The sequence below is a fragment of the Tachypleus tridentatus genome, chromosome 9 (genome assembly GCF_004210375.1).
Source record: "Tachypleus tridentatus isolate NWPU-2018 chromosome 9, ASM421037v1, whole genome shotgun sequence".
NCBI lineage: Eukaryota > Metazoa > Arthropoda > Merostomata > Xiphosura > Limulidae > Tachypleus > Tachypleus tridentatus.
In genome coordinates this window covers 44247279-44266793 of record NC_134833.1, presented here as the reverse complement: position 1 = coordinate 44266793, position 19515 = coordinate 44247279, and the positions used below count along the sequence as shown (strand labels likewise).

Sequence of the window (19515 nt, the reverse complement as noted above, 5' to 3'; positions counted from 1 at the left end):
TAATTATAGTATCCATCACCTAGAAGAATAATATCCTACTAAGTGGACTGACATTACCATGGCAGAGATTGTTTAAATATTTAGCGTCTAATCATGCAATTAGACAAGTTATCTGCATTTTAAGTTTGGAATCATGGAATTTTGCACTTAAATAAAATCAAATGTTTCCAACACTTTCATCCAACGTGTTATCATCCTTTCTAGAATTTCAAACTTCATTATCCATTTCACCAAGGTAAGGCCAACTCAGATGGTGAAACTCCTATTATAGAAGTAGTGTTTACAATACTTTGTGAAGCCTACAACTGCAAGTAGTTCTTTCTTTATCATGCATTATATACGTTTGTTAGCCACGAATATGTGAAACTACACATTCCACTCTATTCTAAAACTAATATAACTTTTGTTTTAATTTCACTTTACCTAGAATATGGGTCAAATGTGAAATTATTATATTGTCACGTTCCATCCGAAGGTCACCTCAGTTTTACTAAAGGCAGACAATGGAAAAATGTTCCATGGATCATTGGTAATATGATAATAAAAACCAAGGACTCGATGAAGAGCGTTTAATTCAAAGGAGTGCGAAGGGAATTTCCCATGTGCAAAAAAATGTTTCATAAATATTTTAATTATTTTTTTTTACAGATCTTTTTAAACATAGAAACATTAACAGTCGAACGAAATAGTAATGATTTTCTATTTTATCATCGAACACCTAGATCCAAGGATCGTACAAATCAGAATAACGCAGAATTCCGGTATTTCTAGAAGAAAGACGTCTTTGACCTTGACGACCAGCCGATGTGTATCACGAGATGAAGGGATTTGTATCAAATACTCCAGAATTAGAGTTAAACTGTATAAGTTTTGTGAAGAGAATCTTTTTATCGAACAATCTTCAAATTTCTCGAAGTGTTTAGGCACTATTAGACGGGTGGAAGTTTCTAGAAAAGCAACTCATGCTTTGTAAGCTTGTTGAAAACTATTTGTATGGTAGTGATTTTATGTTGCAAGGCTATTTTTTGTTATTTAACGTTGTGTTTAAACTTTGTGAGTTGATCTTTTCTCTGATAAGGTATGTCACAGAAATCTATTCTACAGTTTGTGTCAAAGAAACCTAGATAACAGGTAATGAGTAGTGGGGCTGATGCTGAATCTCTGGATAACTTTCTCATCTTCTTCATAGACCTTGGTTAAATACCAGTAGAAATGGGAAGAGAAATATAAATGGTTTTATTTTAAACATCCATTAAAGGAGCACTTTATAAGTATATCCAAGAATTGTTGAAAAAATTATTCAGAACGCATGATGTTTTCATAACATTTTTATTTACCAAACTTCATAAAAATAATTGGTAGCACAGGGATGCTCAACGAACATTTTAAGTCCGGGAAACATACCAATGCTAAAACAATGCATAAGTTTTTTGAAAAGGGTTTTAAAGAAACACTTCATACTTTACTTGTTTGACATTCGACTTAGAAATGTAGTCGTAACAGGGAAGCAATGTCTGTATTTGTAAGAAGTATCTACTTTTAAGTAAAAGAAGAAATCTACACAATACAAAGTATTAACATTTGATTTCTCATCTTCTCATGCTACAAGACAACTCTTTTAAGTAATGAGTGAAAATCAAACCACCCAACATGATTGTGATGCCTCAGAACTGAATAACAAATAGCACTCTTTAATAGTTGATTGTTTGTTTGTTTGTTTTTGGAATAGTGGGATAACCGTCACTTATAACTCCCCCACGGCTGAAAGGGTGAGCATGTCTTTTGCGATGGAGATACGAGGGAATCATCTAAGAATACCATACAATAAAAAAACATGTCTAGTTTTGTTGATTAAATCTACAATCCTCTACTATTTACAGATTCTATTTTGCATAGATCTGTTATTTTAGATTTATTCTGTAAATAATATGCTGTTACAATAGTGCTAAATCGAGCTCTAAAAATAACTTAATGGCTAAAGCAGTCGAAAAATGTTAATATTTATTTGTATACTAAGGTATAAAACAAAATCGCATACCATGCACGTTATGTGTAAACCTCCTGAATTATGATTTCCAAGAAACCGAGTTACATAAAAACGAAAATTCACAAGTTTGACCATTTTCAGGATATTTTAAAGTCTTCTACGAGTGCCAAAGAAAATTCTCTTTATTTAGCATATTTACTAGCCTATTCTTCTTTCTGGAATAATGTTATACATTAAATCATGCACGCTCAATAATTACCGTGTGATCACATGACCGTCAACTTTAATCACGTCCTGCAATGTATTTACAAGTTAGTTAACCTTAAAATTTTCCTCTAATTTTAACTCTGAGTGCTGGAACTTCTGTTTAACTTAGAAGCTTTTGTTGTTGTTGTTTTGTTTTTTACATCCTAGAAGTTTATTTTTACTTCATGTGTCAAATATTGTACATGTGGCACTAAATATGTGTTGGACCATTAGTTCTCACTTTGGGTACATAAAAACCTATTTACGCGTAATTGTCTTTTATATCTTTACAAGATTCTCTGCATGCCCTCAAGCGAAATGAGAAACATTCTTTACTTCAGGCGAAAGTACAGGTACACCATAGTAGCTAATTTGCATTGCTACAATACTTGTCACGCATATCTAGTACATGACTTTTACCTGTGTCTTGTATTGCGTTATTTGTTAGTAGTCATGCACGTTTTCCAATGTCTTTTAATGGAACGACGGTATAAAGTGATTACGTGCATCGCATGACAATAATCTATGTGATTTAAGCAGACGTATGTATTTTTACGTGCATAACAGAGAGACACTTAACGACTGGGTAGGTTCTTGATTACGTAAAAGTCGATAGTTCTTTTCGTTCAACATGGCATTTTGTACACTGGAGTCAAAAGAAAAATATCGTGATAATTTTATTTCTGGTAAGTTCAGTGCTCGCTTGACTTCAATTTTTTTTAAGTTTTGGCTTTCAAATTAATAGTGTATTATGTTGATATTCCTTTCTAACCGTTCATTTCTACTGAAGCTTAACGAAACGTTTCATGTTATACAGAATATAATTGTGTCTTTGCATTCTTGATTGCACTAGATTTGTAAGTTGTTACCACTCATTATAATCATTAGGAGCGAAATAACACTCGTATATTAATGATTAGACTTCATAGAGGATTGTGAAACTTTTTATATGCTTTAACGTAAATATGTAACCGTATATAATAAATACGACAAATACTTCTCGATAGATTGTAATTCGTGTTGTTTCCGCAAGAAGTAACGAAACCTTGCAATCTGACTGTATGATCTTTAGTTATACTCTGTATAGTTAGGTGCTTTGCATGAACCCAAAAACGCCTTTCTGCTTTTTGTTCTTGTTATTTGAAAGTAAGAAAACAGCAATAAGATATACTGAGCAATGCTTACAGTTTTGATGTATTCTCAAAACGGCTGGTATGGGTATTAGAGCTTTAATTAAAATAAAGTATAGAGCAACGTTTCAACCTTCTTAGGTCATATTCAGGTTTACAAAGATTATAAATATATTTTCATTCAATTAAAGAATATGAAGCGTCGTGGGTTTGGGAAGTAAGTGATATATATATATATATATATATATATCTTATAAAGTGATGCTTATTATTGTTATATCGTATGATATAAATATGTTTATTTACTAAGGTAAATAATTCAAAGAACCTCATTATAATTTTCCTTAAAGTACTTGGTTAAAAACAATAGATTTCTGTACAATTTCGAACAAGAACTTTTCATGACAGGATTAATTAGTCCCCCAGTGGGTCAGTAGTAAATTTACAGATATATAATACTACGATGTAAGTGTAGATTCCACTGACTTATTGTGTAGCATTGCATTAATATAAACAAACAAAACTAATAAAGTAATTGTTAAATAAATGTAACAACAATTTTCTACATTTCATAAACTTTTCCAACTCGAATAGTTTATTATTTTGTAGAGGTTATATTTATGACCAACACACGAAAATTGAAATTGTTGTGTCTGTTTTTGCATTAAATATGTTGCAGGGCAGAAACGACCTCAATTAACACTTTTAGCGTACATTACTGCAACTTTCTTCGTTCAAAATTACTGTGGTTTTCAGAGTTTTCAGTTTCGATGCAATAGTTGTTTAAATAAGCTTTTCAACTTGCATTGTTTTAGTGCATCCAACATATGAGCACAGTATTTGGCACCTAACCGACTTTCTTGCTTAGCTTTGTTAGTGGTACAGTTGTATGTAATTCTGTGTTTGTCTCTGTCAGTTACAGATGAGCTAGAATTGGAATATGGTTCACTCGAAACAAAAATTTTTAAATTTAACTTTGAGTAAATGAGTCTGGTGCTAAGGCAATCGGTTTGCAAAAAAGTAGGTTGATTTGCTATGCTGAAATAAGCTTTTCTCGACAAGTACTCTGCAACTGAGGAGTCAAGATGGAGAGTGATATATATATATATATATGTGTGGGGGGGGGAGTACCTAGAAGGCTTTATGAATCTATCTTTCTGAGGTTAAGCCCAAGCATCTTGGAAACCTTATTATCCAAGGATCTTTGGGGTGGGATACAACCAGTGGTGTCTGAGACGAAGAGGAGCTGTCTGAACAGAACCACAAAGTATTTGCAAACCAGAGTACTTCAACTCCAGCCCTGCTGAAAGCCACCCATGAGAGGTATGGAAGATATTTCAACAGGGACAACCTCCATCAGTAGGAATTAATTCTCTAGTAGTTGAGATGATAGGCTTATCTAAATGCCACGAAGATGACCAATGAAATATTGGGAAACTTCTCCAGTGTTATCGAGATCTTATAGCCGGGATGTAGTACTATTGGCTGGTGAAAGCCATAAAAATATGCTATTTGATTAACAAATTGGACGGCAATCTTTAACAGGTATGAAGGAGGGTCAAGGATGGTGGGATAAGAGCTGCAGAATAGCCCAGCTAACTGCTGAGCGCAGGATAATAAGCAACAAGCCATCGGTTGTAGACTGCCACCAAAAAGGAACTATTTTTTGTTTTTTGGCAGATAGACAATACAGTGGACATTTGCAAATGTAGTAAGCGAAAATCAAAGGATGCTGATACCTGAGATTTACAAAACTGTTGCTTAATAGACACCAGAGGGAAATGATGACGTAGTTCCACGAAGTAGCACAAAGTGCAGCTGTCTTAGTAAAAAAGATGACATCACAGCGTGATACCAGAGAGCCTGTTACTATAGGCAGATCGTGTTACCATGGTTCTAAGGGGGACATTACTATTATACTTACATAGTATGTGTACAGATTCCAACTTATTTCAATTTATGTTTATAGTTTTCAGTTATATACTTAACTGCATTACGTGTGTTTTATAAAGTCAGATAGTGTTTCCATAGGTAAATAGTGTTACCACAGTTACCATAGTTCCATATAGTTTACATTGTGCGTTGTAAAAATGTATATAATTGTTTTGGCTTGCTTTCTTTTAATTTCGCGCAAAGTTACATGAGGGCTATCTGCGCTAGCCGTCCCTAATTTTGCAGTGTAAGACTAGAGGGAAGGCAGCTAGTCATCACCACCTATCGCTAATTCTTAGGTTACTCTTTTACCAATGAAGAGTGGGATTGGCCGTCACATTATTATGCCTCCACAGCTGAAAGGGCGAGCATGTTTGGTGCGACGGGGATTCGAACCCGCGACCTTCAGATTACGAGTCGAATACCTTAACCCACCTGGCCATGCTGGGCCTATCATTGTTATCATGGTACTTTAAATGTTGTTTTTGAGATTTTATTATATCAATGAAAATCTTTAATCACTTGATTAAGATATTGTCCGTTTAGAACAGGAAATGTATTTACATGGTGAATTAGTGTTTTATAACGAATTAATTATAATTAATGTAATAAACTAATTATAAATGAATCAGCATAAATTTAGGAAGATTTAATTGGTTATCGACATGATTGGTTTGTTTGATTTGTATTGAAATTCGCACAAAGCTACTCAAGTACTACCAGCGCTAGCTGTCCCTAATTTAGCAGTGTAAGACTAGAGGGAAGGCAGCTAGTCATCAGCACCCACCACTAACTCTTGGGCTACCCTTTTACCAATGAAGAGTGGGATTAGCCTTCACATTATTATGCCCTCACGGCTGAAAGGGCGAGCATGTTTGGTGTGACGGGGATTCGAACCCGCGACACTAGTATTATGAGTCGAGTGCCTTAACCACCTGGCCATGCCGGGCCAAATCGACATGATAAAACATTCATAGTATGAGTACTTACGGCTAGCAACGCGCCCTTTACGACATGCCCTCTGATGGCAACTTTGGCATCATGGCTGCCTTTCACATTGGGTTACTAATGCATCAATAAGGACACACACTCTAATGGCATAAACTGAAATATGGCATCGTCATCTATGATAACATCACCCCCTCTCTTTTCCTCAGCTTCCATCTTCGTGTGTCTTTGCATGGCGTCACTTCCACCTGTGAAGTTCCCGGCTTACTCCTGGAGATAGATGAAAAAATGAACTTAACGTTCTTATCAGGGAAAGTCGTAATTAATTCACTGTGGCAGTTACAAGCAGAAATAATTGGATGATCAGGCTTTATTGGTTTACGAATTTTATGGATAAATTAAAATTCTGGAGTTTTCGAATTACTAACAATTAGATTAGTAGCATCCACTAGAATATTACTTGTGTGAACCAAATCGTTAACGATAATTTTAATGTTCAGGTCAAATGATGAAGTCGGATCACTTATTGAGGGACAGTAAAATTTAACATCAGTATGTTGTTTTGTGGCTTCAACAAGATGTAGATATTTGAGCTGTACCACAATAGCACCTCCTTTATCAGGAGATTTAAGTATTTATTACCTTTTAGAAGGTGTTAGTAAGATTTTGTGTTAATCAAGGGTTATAATATTGAGTTTAAGTTTACATAATAATTTTTTTCTATATTTTTGTCAGTTTTATAAAAATGCTCAAGACTACTGAAGGTTCCAAGAGCATCAGCCCACACTGATTTTGTTGTGTTGTATTTATTGAAATCGAAATGGTGTTGTTAATTTGGAGATGATCTAGTATGTTAAAGATGTTGGTACTGATATGTAATAGGCATCATATTAGAAATTAAACGTTTACCAATACTGTGAGAAGTACTTACCTGGTATATATATATATATATATATATATATTATGAACTATAGAAACTATAGTCATTTCTATGCTGACTATATATATAGGGTTATTGATCCAGAACTATAGGTTGTTTGTCATTGATATCGAGATCAGATTTTTCACGCTAAGGATTTATATAATGTAAAGACTCAAAATGTGTTTGTAGAAGGCGCTGGTTCAAAATTGAGCCTGTAGTCTTACCTTACGGTAACATTTCTCCATCTCCTCTCAAATGGGGAATAGGTCAATAGAATTTCTAGTTCAAGCGAAATTGAGATCTTCCTTAAAGAAGGAATTTTACGTGTTAGTCAGTGATAAATCAGCAGGAATAGTAATGGCTAAATTAGAATTTTCTTCTAGACTATTTTAGGTGGAACAAGATCATGTATTTTAATACCTAGTACGTAGGCCAAGTGTTTCGAATAAACTATAAGCCTAGAGAAGTCGGATGCCTATAATTATGTTCTAGTTCATGTGGATCATGTGCTTGTAATAAATTTCAGTCTAGGCAGGTCAAGTGTTCCTAATATAGTTTCAGTCAACGCAAGTCAAGTGTTATAATTAAGTTTCAGCTTGCAGAGCTCAGGTGCTTTTTAATTCTTCAAAGCAGCATTTATAATTGTCAGGTTTTCATATGGGTAGGTTTCTTTACAGTAGGTGGTTGTGACTTGTTGAAGATAAATTTCAACAATAAATAGCATACAGTCTCCTTGTTGTAAAATAATATATTAAAAACGAGTTAAAAGTATGTATAAAACTTCATAACATTTCTATCCAGTGCTTTAAATAATTCTCTTTTTTCATTTTTATCAAAAAGTTCACACAAGTGGGTTTAATTACTTCAAAACAAATTATTCTCATCTACTATGTTGTTACAATACATGGTTGTGACATTTATTTTAAATTCGCTACTATATTTGTTGGTTACCACAGTTGTACCTTGAGTTTTAGATAATTATCTTCTTTTTGTCAAACTCCACACAGTAAGTTCCGTTACTTTAGAACACTTTTTATGCAAGACAAATTATTATTCTCTATTTTTGTTATTGCATTACGAATTGTGAAACTCACTTTAGAAGTCACCCAACACAATTAAACTGAAGCATAGTATAATTTAATTTTTACTTTCGATTTCACTAACTTAACTTTTCTTACACTAACTTGGTCCCTTGTATATAGATATTGCCCAACTAAGGCTAGTACTTTCTACAAACTACGAGACGTTATGATATAGCAATACTCTCTTAAAGCAATGACAGAAACTGAGAAAGTCCGAGTAACAGTTCTTCATTTGTGCTGACGACCACGGTGTCTTATTTCCATCTAGCTGTTTTAAGTATAATATGTTTCATCTTCTGTGACAAAGTCACCATATTATGGTTCTGCAACTATGACAGCCACACCTACAATATCCATCTGTGCCTCAGCAGCTGCATCCACTATGTCCTCTCTTGAGGTAGTTCTTAAACAGATTGGCATAGTAGATCTTGGTCTTCACATCGACTTTCACCTTATAGTCAATTCTGTTGACCACTTTCTGCACGTCAAAAGGTTCTTTCCACTGCAGGACGAGTTTGTTTTTATCTTCTGTCCAACCTTGAAACATTGAACTCTGGCCTTCTTGTAATAGAAGTGCTCCTTACTGCCTTGTGTTAAATACAAACACTTCTGAAAGAATAGTCATGTCTCCTTCAGTCGGCTTTTGAGGTCTAACCCATATTATTATGTTCCTCACTTCTGACTCTCCTCCTATCCACATCTTTTTCAATACCTGTATGGAACTTCGTACTGCTCTTTTGTATAGCAATTAAAAGGGGGGAAATCTTGCACTTATGGGAATTCTCAGTAAGCACATAATATTGCCTGTAGGCGCCTGTTTCAATCACGTGATCTCACGTGTGCAACATGCTCTTTAACGCTATTGACTTTTTTTCACAAATTCCCTTAAATCTGGGGATTTAAGGACGGTAAAAAGTTGTATAATCCTGATGAGTCTGCATACCTTTTGCATCGGTTTAGAGGTAAGCTGAGTCCATTTGTCACACAGGAGAGCTTTTTTTACCATCTTGAAGTGGAGTCTTGTCTACTTTCCCTCTAGGTATTGTCCTTTACAGATGCCACATTACCTGCCCAATCTGGTCACATCTCCGATGACCCTTGATCAATATAAGTTTTTGGTGATTCTGTCTGTCATTTTATTTGTTTCTAGGTTTCTTCCCACAATTGATTCATGAGCCAGCTAGTGTTCTGTCGATACTAGAACAGCACTCTCTTTTAGTTCTCTATTCTTTAAATTCCTTTTTCTCTGATTTTGTGCCACTTTCTTCTTGGCATCCCAGAGTTTCTGCAGTGAAAGATCTTTCTTCTGTGCTTCTTTCAGTTCATGCAGACCTTCATTCGGGATCTTCCTTTTAGACTTGAAATTGCTTGATTTCTTGTTTTCTCTTCATCTCTTGAACACTTGTACTTACTGTAGATGTTTCATCACTTTTCTTTCTGTATGCTTCCTCCAAACTTCTACTGACTAGTGTATTTATAGGTAGCAAGTCATAAATGTGTGCTTTCATACACATAGCTACAGGTATACCACGTAGTATGGTGTTACCTTTATTCTTGCTATGAGGAACTTTCTCACTGTCCCATCAATCAGCTCACAAAGACGTGTCTTGCCTATCATCTACTACTGCCCCAGTGTCTCATAGAACCTGCATTTTTATCCCTAGACATAGCCTTCATCTACTGGCATTTTGTGATTTTATTGGCATTTGTAAATGTTTGGCACATTCTCCAGTCAGAACTGGAACTGTTGGTTTGTTTGTTAACGTGAGCTGTACATCTGCCATGCACTGTTTAATCATAGAGATAGCACTGCCTTATTTTGACTAAATTGACATCTTAACTCTATTATGTTTCTTCTGGCAGCAGCATCCATAACGACAGTCACTCTTTTCTTGTTTTTTGCCAACATCATTTTTATTTGTAGCTCCAACTGCTGTTGCTTATTGGTAACAGACTTGCACTTATTCAAATATTCTCCATTTTGTAATAAGCACAGCATCTCTTCTCCCTTTTGTTTCTTACGTTCTTGTCACCTTTGGTGGCATCCTGCTTCTGGTTAGCCACTCCTGGTTTGGTCTTTAACTTATTATTTCTGGATCTACCAATTATACTACATTTATGGGTTTCCATATACTGTTCTGCTAGCTTGATCATTTTGTCCACATCATTTGGTGCTCTCTCTTGTAGGAACAATGACCTGTCAGTTGAGCACATCATCATAAACTGGTCACCTAACAGTAGATCTGTCAGTCTTTCAAACTATTTGCATACTTGATCATGTCAGTCCATTTTGTCAAGTATCTCTGTAGACATGCCACAAACTGAAATACAGTTTTTCTAGGGTCGAGCTTGACCCTAGTCAAGTATGTCGAGTATGTATTTCTCTGTGAGTAGCAGACTAATACAGACTGCCCAGCCATTTGTATCGCTGTCCTGACATTGACCTGTTCTTTCATATCTCTCTAGGAAAGCATTCTTGTCGCTTTCTGTTCATAAATTTGGGAAGTTTTGGTTGGCTGGCCCTGTTTCCTTTGTCATTCCTGGGGCATTCCTCTTTCTGTTGGGTGAACTTTTTGTGCTCTTATTCTCTCTATTTCCAGTCTCTCCTTTATCCCCTTTTGTTGTATTTCTTCTTTTAGTCTTTCTTCCTCTCTTCTCTATGTGTGAGATTCTTTTTTTTAATTCTTGTTGTTGTTTAACAAACTCTAGTAGATTTCTATTTTTTCGCTAAAGTCGCTCACCTCTGTCCATTTATCAAAACCAGTAGATATGATTATATAGCGTGAATGTAATTTCTACACTATTTTCGCCACCATTACAATGGTGTGTGTGTGTGTGTGTGTATATATAGGTCTACGTTTATTATTATTCACATCATCTTTTGTTACCGTTTACCACTATATAATCCTGGCAGGCTTGCTATTGTCAGTTTTTGAGGGTAACGATTCTTTACATTAGGTGGCTGTGATTTGTTGATGGCAAATTTTAACAATAAATGGACAGCGCACAATCCACTTCTTTTAAAATATTATATTAAACACAAGTTAAAAAGTATGCACAAAACTTTATTAGAACATTTATTCCTGGAGTCTTACATAATTCTCACTTTCTCGTCAAAGTTTACAAAGGCAGATTCAGTTACTGCAGACTGCTATTTGATGTAAGAGTAAAAGTATGCGATTAACACACACATTATATAATTGAAATACAGTGAAGTTATTGAACAAAAAGGTAACAGTTTCAACCCTCGTATAACAACGTAATTTTAAAAAATGTTCTTTTCATTTTGCAACAAAGTGTATAGTTTCAAATGGATATCTTCCATAAATGCAAAAGGTAGCGTATAATGGAATTATTAAAAAAAATATAAAACTTACCGCACATTCAGGCTTACGTTGTGGCTTAATTAAATATGTCAGCTATAAATGTATTGGTAATGGTTTGAGAAAACAACTAAAAAAATAATTTGAATCAGATCACTTCTTAATTAAAGATAAACTTTCTAGTGTTAATAACAATACTATAATGTGTAAAGTGAATAAATTTCATATTAAACCTTAATTTATTAAAATAACCAAAAATTGAACTAATAGCGTTCAATGATAATTCGTAGATGAAAACATTGCAAAATTAAAATTTATAATTTAAAAGAAACTATTCGTACCTTTTAATGAATGAATAATTAAAAAAAAAACACTTCAACGTTATTTAGAGAGAAAATAAAATTGACAACATTACTGTTGAAATTTACTTTCTCACAAAGTTTGTTTTATGAAAGTTAAATATCCAATTTATTTAGTTCTTAGTGGTTAAGTGATAGGTTTGTTGGGGTATAGTGCACGCTTTAAAACAATAAACTAAAATAAAGCAGAAGAGAAAAGGTTTGCAACTGGGTCTGTTATGATAAACAATGGTAATCGCCTGTCACAGTTTGCAGTCATTCTAGTAAAATTCTTATTTATTTTATTTAAGATGTTTTGAACAGTTTTTATTTCGCTGTATATGATGATTTCGCTACAGTTAGTGTTAGTTAGATAAAATAAGGTATAAAGTTATATGGAAAAATTTTGATATTAATTTGGGATGTTCTTGAAGTTATACAAATGAAACACAAAACTATAAGATGAAAAAATATTTTATCATTAGCATGAGAATCGCTCCTCCCATCAGTGACTCGGCTGTAGGTTTGAAGGCTTATAACGCGATATTTTATGAATAATGCTTTGTTTTATCTGAACGCGATATGCTTATAACTTTATGATCTTGATAACCTATTGTATAATTAACAATATTTACGCTTTTTTATGTAGAAAAAAGAAAATGAAATTACAATTCACTCGACTCGTAAACCTGAGGGTCACGGGTTCGATTCCCCCTCACACCAAACATGTTCGCTCTTTCAGTCGTGGAGGCGTTATAATGTGACGGTCAAGCCCACTATTCGTTGGTAAAAGCGTAGCCCAAGAGTTAGCGGTGGGTGGCGATGACTAGCTGCTTTTCCTCTATCTGGTCTTACACTGTTAAATTAGGGTCGCTTAGCGCACATAGCCCTCGAGTAGCTTTGCGCAAAATTCAGAACAAACCAAACCAAATTACAGTTTTTTAATGTTACAGATCTATGCTGTTTTAGTCGTTTTTTTGCCCTGTTTTTACAGTAATATTTTCAGAAAAAAACATTAAAATCGGTTTTATTCTATCTAGGAATATATGTTTGCTCTAAGTGTGGGAACGAGCTTTTTTCCAGTAGAAAGAAGTTTGCTCACAGTTCTGCATGGCCAGCATTCTCTGAAACTATCCACAAAGACAGTGTTTCTAAGAAAACTGACTGGGCTCCCGATAAACTCATCAGAAGAGCTTTAAAAGTATTTATAACTCCATATTGTTCTTAAGTCCCGTTATTCTGATTTGAAATAATTAATGAATCATGAGTAACACGTTACTACTAGGTTTGAATTAACAAGACAGTAAAACAAGTTGAGTTGCAAAATGTACAGATTTGTTTACTGATACACATTTTACGATTAAAACTATTATTAAGTTCCATTACTATGTTGTTTTTTCCGATTGGTAAATAATGATATTTTTATATTGATTTAATCAAGTAACAAGTTCCGTGATATTATAATGTTTGAGACATTTAACTAAAATGAAGTTTCTCTGGAAAAAGATGTTATATAATAAGAAAGTAAATGAAAACTTGAATTATATCTTCTTTCAACAACATGCCAAAAACAAATGTCGTCGTACGTAAGCACAAAGAAGATAGACAAGTAAAACTTTGCTACCGACTCAATATAACGGGTAAAGGTAAAATGTATCTAAGTAAGAGAGGTATCTGAAGAAAAGGACTCTCATACCAGAAGGGAAACAACGTCTATCATATTTAATATATATTAGCAAGTCTCACGTATAAAATAGAAGAATAAGCCAAAGAGATAAAACTAAATGCAGATGTGTGTGTCAAACCCACCTCAAAATTATCAATAAACATCTGTAGCCAATTGTGGAAAAACAACTGCCCTTAATGAAACAAAATGATAAACATAAAACTATATTAAAATGCTCCACGGTGGCTTAACAAACGAAACCAAATTCCTTCAGATAAACATGCAATTTGACAGTATACTGATCAAAGTGGATGGGTGAGTGAGTTTTTTATTGGACTGTTTGGAATTGCCATTCCCCGTGACACTGCGACATGTCTGCAGACGTAAACTCCCAAAAATCTGGTTTCAATACCCTTTGTGTAGCTTTGTGCTTAAGAACAATAGTTTTTGCCACTGTTTGGAATTTGTAGATAAAACTCCGTGTTCAAATTTTCTAATAGTAACGATATGATTGACTTAGTCGTTTGAAGTGTCACTACGCTTTTCGAAGACGTACAGTCAGGTGAAAAAGTTAGAACACCCTATGAAAGTCTGTGTATTTTTGTAACATTTTTGGATATATAGATATTTAATCTCAATTTTAACAATACTGATAGATTATAGGAATATAACTAAACAATTAAAACTGAAGAAAAGACTTTTCGAGATCTTTTGTACATGTAATTCTACAAAAATGCATATTCTAACTGAGGAAAAAGTTAGGACACCCCCACATTTATTCCCACTTAAAATAGCTCAACTCACACATAGGTGTATCACACCAGGTGCACATGATTAGAAGATCGTTACTCAGCATTTTGAATGAGGCTTGCCCTGTTTAAACCTCAGGCATTTAGTTTGGTGTGCTCCTGACTGTTGAAGTGAGAATGAGCACCATGGTGAGAGCAAAGAGCTGTCTGAGTCCTTTAGAATGAAAATTGTAGCAGCTTATGAGTCTGGTAAGGGATTTAAAAAAGATCCCAAAAGATTTTGAAATCAGCCATTCTACTGTCCAGAAAATAGTCAACAAGTGGTGGGTTTTCAAAACAACTGCCAACATGCTCAGGTCTGGTCATCCAAGCAAGTTCATCCTAAGAGCAGACCGCAAGATGCTAAAAGAGGTCTCCAAACACACTAACATGTCATCACGGGACCTACAGCAGGCTCTGGCTACTGTTGATGTGAAAGTGCATGCCTCTACAATCAGAAAGAGACTGCACAAGTTTTACTTCCATGGGAGGTGTGCAAGGAGGAAACCTTTGCTTTCCAAGAGAAACATCAAGGCCAGACTGAAGTTTGTCAGAGAGAATGTAGACAAAGACCAGGACTTCTGGAATAATGTTCTTTGGACAAATTAGTCCAAATTTGAATTATTTGGACACCAGAACAGAGGACATGTTTGGCATAAACCAAATACAGCAATCCAGGAAAAGAACCTCATACCAACTGTGAAGCATGGAGGTGGAAGTGTCATGGTTTGGGGCTGCTTTGCTGCAGCAGGATCTGGACAGCTCACAATCATAGAATCCACCATGAATTCTACTGTGTATTAGAGGGTGCTTGAGGAACATGTGAGATCATCTATAAGAAAACCAAAGCTGAAGCGGAACTGGACCCTGCAACACGACAATGACCCAAAACATATCAGTAAATCCACCAAGGACTGGCTGAAAACTACGAAATGGATAGTCCTGGAATGGCCGAGTCAAAGCCCAGATCTTAATCCCATTGAGATGCTGTGGGGTGACTTGAAACGGGCTGTACATGCAAGAAACCCCTCAAACATCTCACAGCTGAAAGAATTCTGCATTGAGGAGTGGGGCAAACTTTCTTCAGACCGATGTTAGAGACTGGTAGATGGCTACAAGAAGTTATTTCAGCCAAAGGGGGTAACACTAGCTATTAGGGGGTAGGGTGCCCTAACTTTTTCCTGAGTTAGAATATGCATTTTTGTAGAATTACATTTACAGAAGATCTTGCACAGTCTTTTCTTCAGTTTTATTTGTTTAGTTATATTCCTATAATCTCTCAGTATTGTTAAAATTGAGATTAAATATTTGTGTATCCAAAAATGTTACAAAAATACACAGGCTTTCATAGAGTGTCCTAACTTTTTCACATGACTGTATATGGGCATTATAAGAGCTGGAATATCAGTTTCAGGAGCTTTACTTAATGCTTCCAGATACTCAGTTGTAGTAAAGTATTTTACTTTTATTGTTTCTTTAGGAATGACTACCTTCCCAATAATATCTGCATGTTGTTAACGGTAGTTTAGACGTGGGAATTGTGGACTTTAAAACTTCTTGCTTTTAACTTGACTATTATTTTGTTTTATTGTTTATATGAGACTTATAAATAGAGGTTAAATATAATTGACTCTATATCGCTATGATTTGGTGCGTAAAACTTCTGCATATACCTGTTTTACTAATATACATATCAGCTTGCAAAAACCATATTTTGTTTTATTTGTTTGTCTTTCATGTGTAACACATTTTGTTCTGGTCTTTTTACCTGAAAGTTTTTTAAATATCATCAAAGATTAAAAAAGTGCTGGTTCCTTTGGATGTTAAAATAAACACATGTTGTGTCATCTTCACATATACATATATTTACTTTTGTAATTCTGTTGCCTTAGCATTTAACCTCATTGATATCAGAAGTTCATGTGTATTCATGCCAATTGAATTTTTAAAACCTCAGTATTATGTAATATCTATCACCGTTACATTTTGTCTCCTTGTCTTGATTTCAGGTTTCGTGTGGTAAGTGTGGAAATGGACTTGGACATGAATTCCTTAAAGATGGACCAGGTGGAGTTTCTAGGTTTTGAATTTACTCAGAGTCTCTCCAGTTTGTGCCAAAAAGTAGGTATAAGTGAATTATCATCACAGCTACGTTCTAATTGGCTAGTAATAAACTACATTAGTTTATTCTTATTCTTACAAAGTAACTTTTAAAGTATCTTCTTCCATAACCTCAAAGGTGCATCGATTGAGAGCACAACTGCTTTAAAGTGTATACGTGCTTTATTGTGCACCTTATTAACATCATACAAAACTGATAAGAAAAATTAAAAAAAAAAAAAAATTAGCGCCAGGTCAACAAAAGAATTAGTTCAAAAGCTCAATATAAATATATATACACACTGCTGGCCAAAATCTTAAGGCCAATGAACATAAAGAAAAAATATGCATTTTATGTTTTTAGACTCAATCACTTATTTGAGTAGAGCTTCGAAATATGCAAAAAAAAAAGAAAACGGAAATAAAAATAAAAAAAACCTTTTAGCATTTAATAGGGAAAATGTGAACATTGTGAAATTAGCCTAAATACCAGCTGGTCAAAAGTTTAAGACCATACTGAAACGATGCGTTAATCGGCAAGCATGTAACGAAATTTAGTCATTTGTGATTCATCGCATTGAAAGTTTGCTTCAATTTTTATTTATGTGGTTCAGTATTATTTTTAAATCGTAAAATTTTACATCTAACATTTAATAAAATGATTGCATAAAATTTAAAAACGATTATTTTTCCCCACTACACTCCAAGGTTTCATTTCTACTATTAAACAAATTACTCAAACTTCTTATGAGAGCGCATTGCAAAACTTACCTGTGATTTCATTTTTGTGAGAAAATACAATCAATACCGTGTTCCTCCTTTGTGTTTTGAGAGAAAAACCAACGCTTACCAATAAATATATAAAATGGACAATAAATATTTCAGTCAGTTATACTATCTTAGGAATAGTGGTGTATTGAATAATAACTATATTATTAGTTGTGTTTTTCACACCTGCACCATTGTGGAGAATTATTCGTTACAAAAATATTTCAGTTACGCATAGTTTTTGGAAGAATTTTGATATATTGCTCTTACCTTTCGTTCCTGAATTTTTAATAAGTGATATTTCAAGAAATCGGTTTATACTGGAAAAAGATGGGGGAAAACTGAATTCAAATATTTTAGCGTACTTTCTATCAATACATTGTAGAATTAAACATAACAAACATGTATTTAATAACTTAATTACTTTTTAGGCACTGATGGAACTGAGGGACTTGCAGAGAAGTCCGATAAGGAAGATAAAACAGAAAATCCGTTATAATCTTCAAGATATGTTTAATTTTTCGTTTATATTATCCCTTATATTCTTCAAGCCTTGTACTTTTCTAAATATTTTACACTTTAACTTCAAGATCTAACACTTTAAAGAAAGAAGTAAATTTGAATAACTTACATGGCTTGTAACTTAATCGTAAAAACGCATGATACCAATATATAGGCTTTAATAACTATACATTTATTCAACATACAAAAACAGTAGAAAAACATACGCAATTATTGATTTTTATTAACAATTTTTGGCGTTGGTTGATGTATTTAATAATATAATACTCATTGTCTTGTTTTACTGACTTTTACTGTTTTACTTTAATGAGGATAAAGATTCTTGCAAACATAACCTTATTCATAATTAAATTATCACCAGCAAAGTAGTTTACTCAAATAACTTCGAAAAATACTCAACATGTATCATCAAGCCATGTTTTACATCATGCTCCGGATATACTAGTTAATAGCACCAAATCAGGTTACAGATCGTTTTTTTAGATATACCAGTTCAATGTACTAGACCAGGTTACAAACCGTGCTCCAGATAAAGCAGTTAATTGCATAAATTCAGGTTTTAAACCACGCCTCAAAGTTACAGTTTTTTTTAAATACAGTTGTACTTAACAAGTGAGCCTCATCTTAAGGTTAGCAGGCTTTGAACAACCTAAAACTGAACCATTACAATAATTACTGCAAGTTTTATTATTTCTAAGTATCTTCATTTGATTAAAATAAACTAACGCAAAACTTCAGAAAGGTGGTATACTAATTAATACACCAAATTATATAAAATAGTTATGTAACATAGATAAAGAATATCCCACCACAGTGTCATAAACGTAACAGATGAAAGTTTAAATAAAGAAAATGTGCAACAAACCCACCACAAACAAATTACGTTTAGTATTTTTAAATTTGTCAATGAATATTAATATGGAAAATACTTGAAGTTCTGGTAAACGCATGTCGACAAATATCTACTTGCAATGTGTTTACCATGGAATTTATCCATATGTCGGTATAAATGATAATTTCACTAGATATAAAAATATGAGCATGAATAATTGTGAACATGTAAACCCCGCAAAGCGCTACTAGAGACATAACATTTCTTATACATTTGAAATATACCACGGACACATCATAAAAAATGTAATGGTTACAATTACTATTTTACTGTTTCTATTAATTAATAGAATATTAATTTGAAAACATTTAATGAGTTTTTTTTGTATTCTAAGCATGAAGTACTTGTCTTACTTACAAAAGCTTGCATGATGTCATTCAGAGAAAAGTACAGAGTTCTGAGTGATTAAAGTAAGAGCTATTTATATATCTTATTCGTAAGATGGAGTACATTGCTTGAACAATTTTAAGTCGTAAAAAGACACCACGTTTTATTTTTATTTACCTTGTTTTTGTATATGTTTAAATTGTTAAGTAAATTTGTTTTAATTTTGAAAATTAGCGTATCGGTTTCATTGTTTTATTGCGCAAAAGAATAATATATTGTAGTGTTATACCATTCTACACTGACTGGTGACTTTGACAGATTCCCACACATATTTGTATAGTACTTTACTTGTATGCCTTTGCAAACCACACTTATCAGTTGATTCGTTAAGTGACTGCTGGAGTCCAATGATTGTATGAATATTATATAGTCCTATATCTTATACTTAATCAGCGAGATAAGGGATCTCTGACTCTCAACACCATTAAAGGTATTTGCCCCGTTTTATCTCTTTTTTTTTTTTTTTTCCAAAACTTCGACTGTC

General features: G+C 33.8%; 1 protein-coding gene across 1 annotated transcript; it reads left to right on the top strand.

Moving 5' to 3' along the window:
• Window positions 1-2636: 2636 nt before the first annotated feature.
• LOC143225167 (methionine-R-sulfoxide reductase B1-A-like) lies at window positions 2637-19201 on the top strand. Its single transcript, XM_076454113.1, has 4 exons — window positions 2637-2919; window positions 12949-13109; window positions 16372-16483; window positions 17662-19201. The coding sequence occupies exons 1-4, from the start codon at window positions 2865-2867 to the stop codon at window positions 17727-17729; spliced, it is 396 nt and encodes a 131-aa protein (XP_076310228.1). The 5' UTR covers window positions 2637-2864; the 3' UTR covers window positions 17730-19201.
• Window positions 19202-19515: the final 314 nt, after the last annotated feature.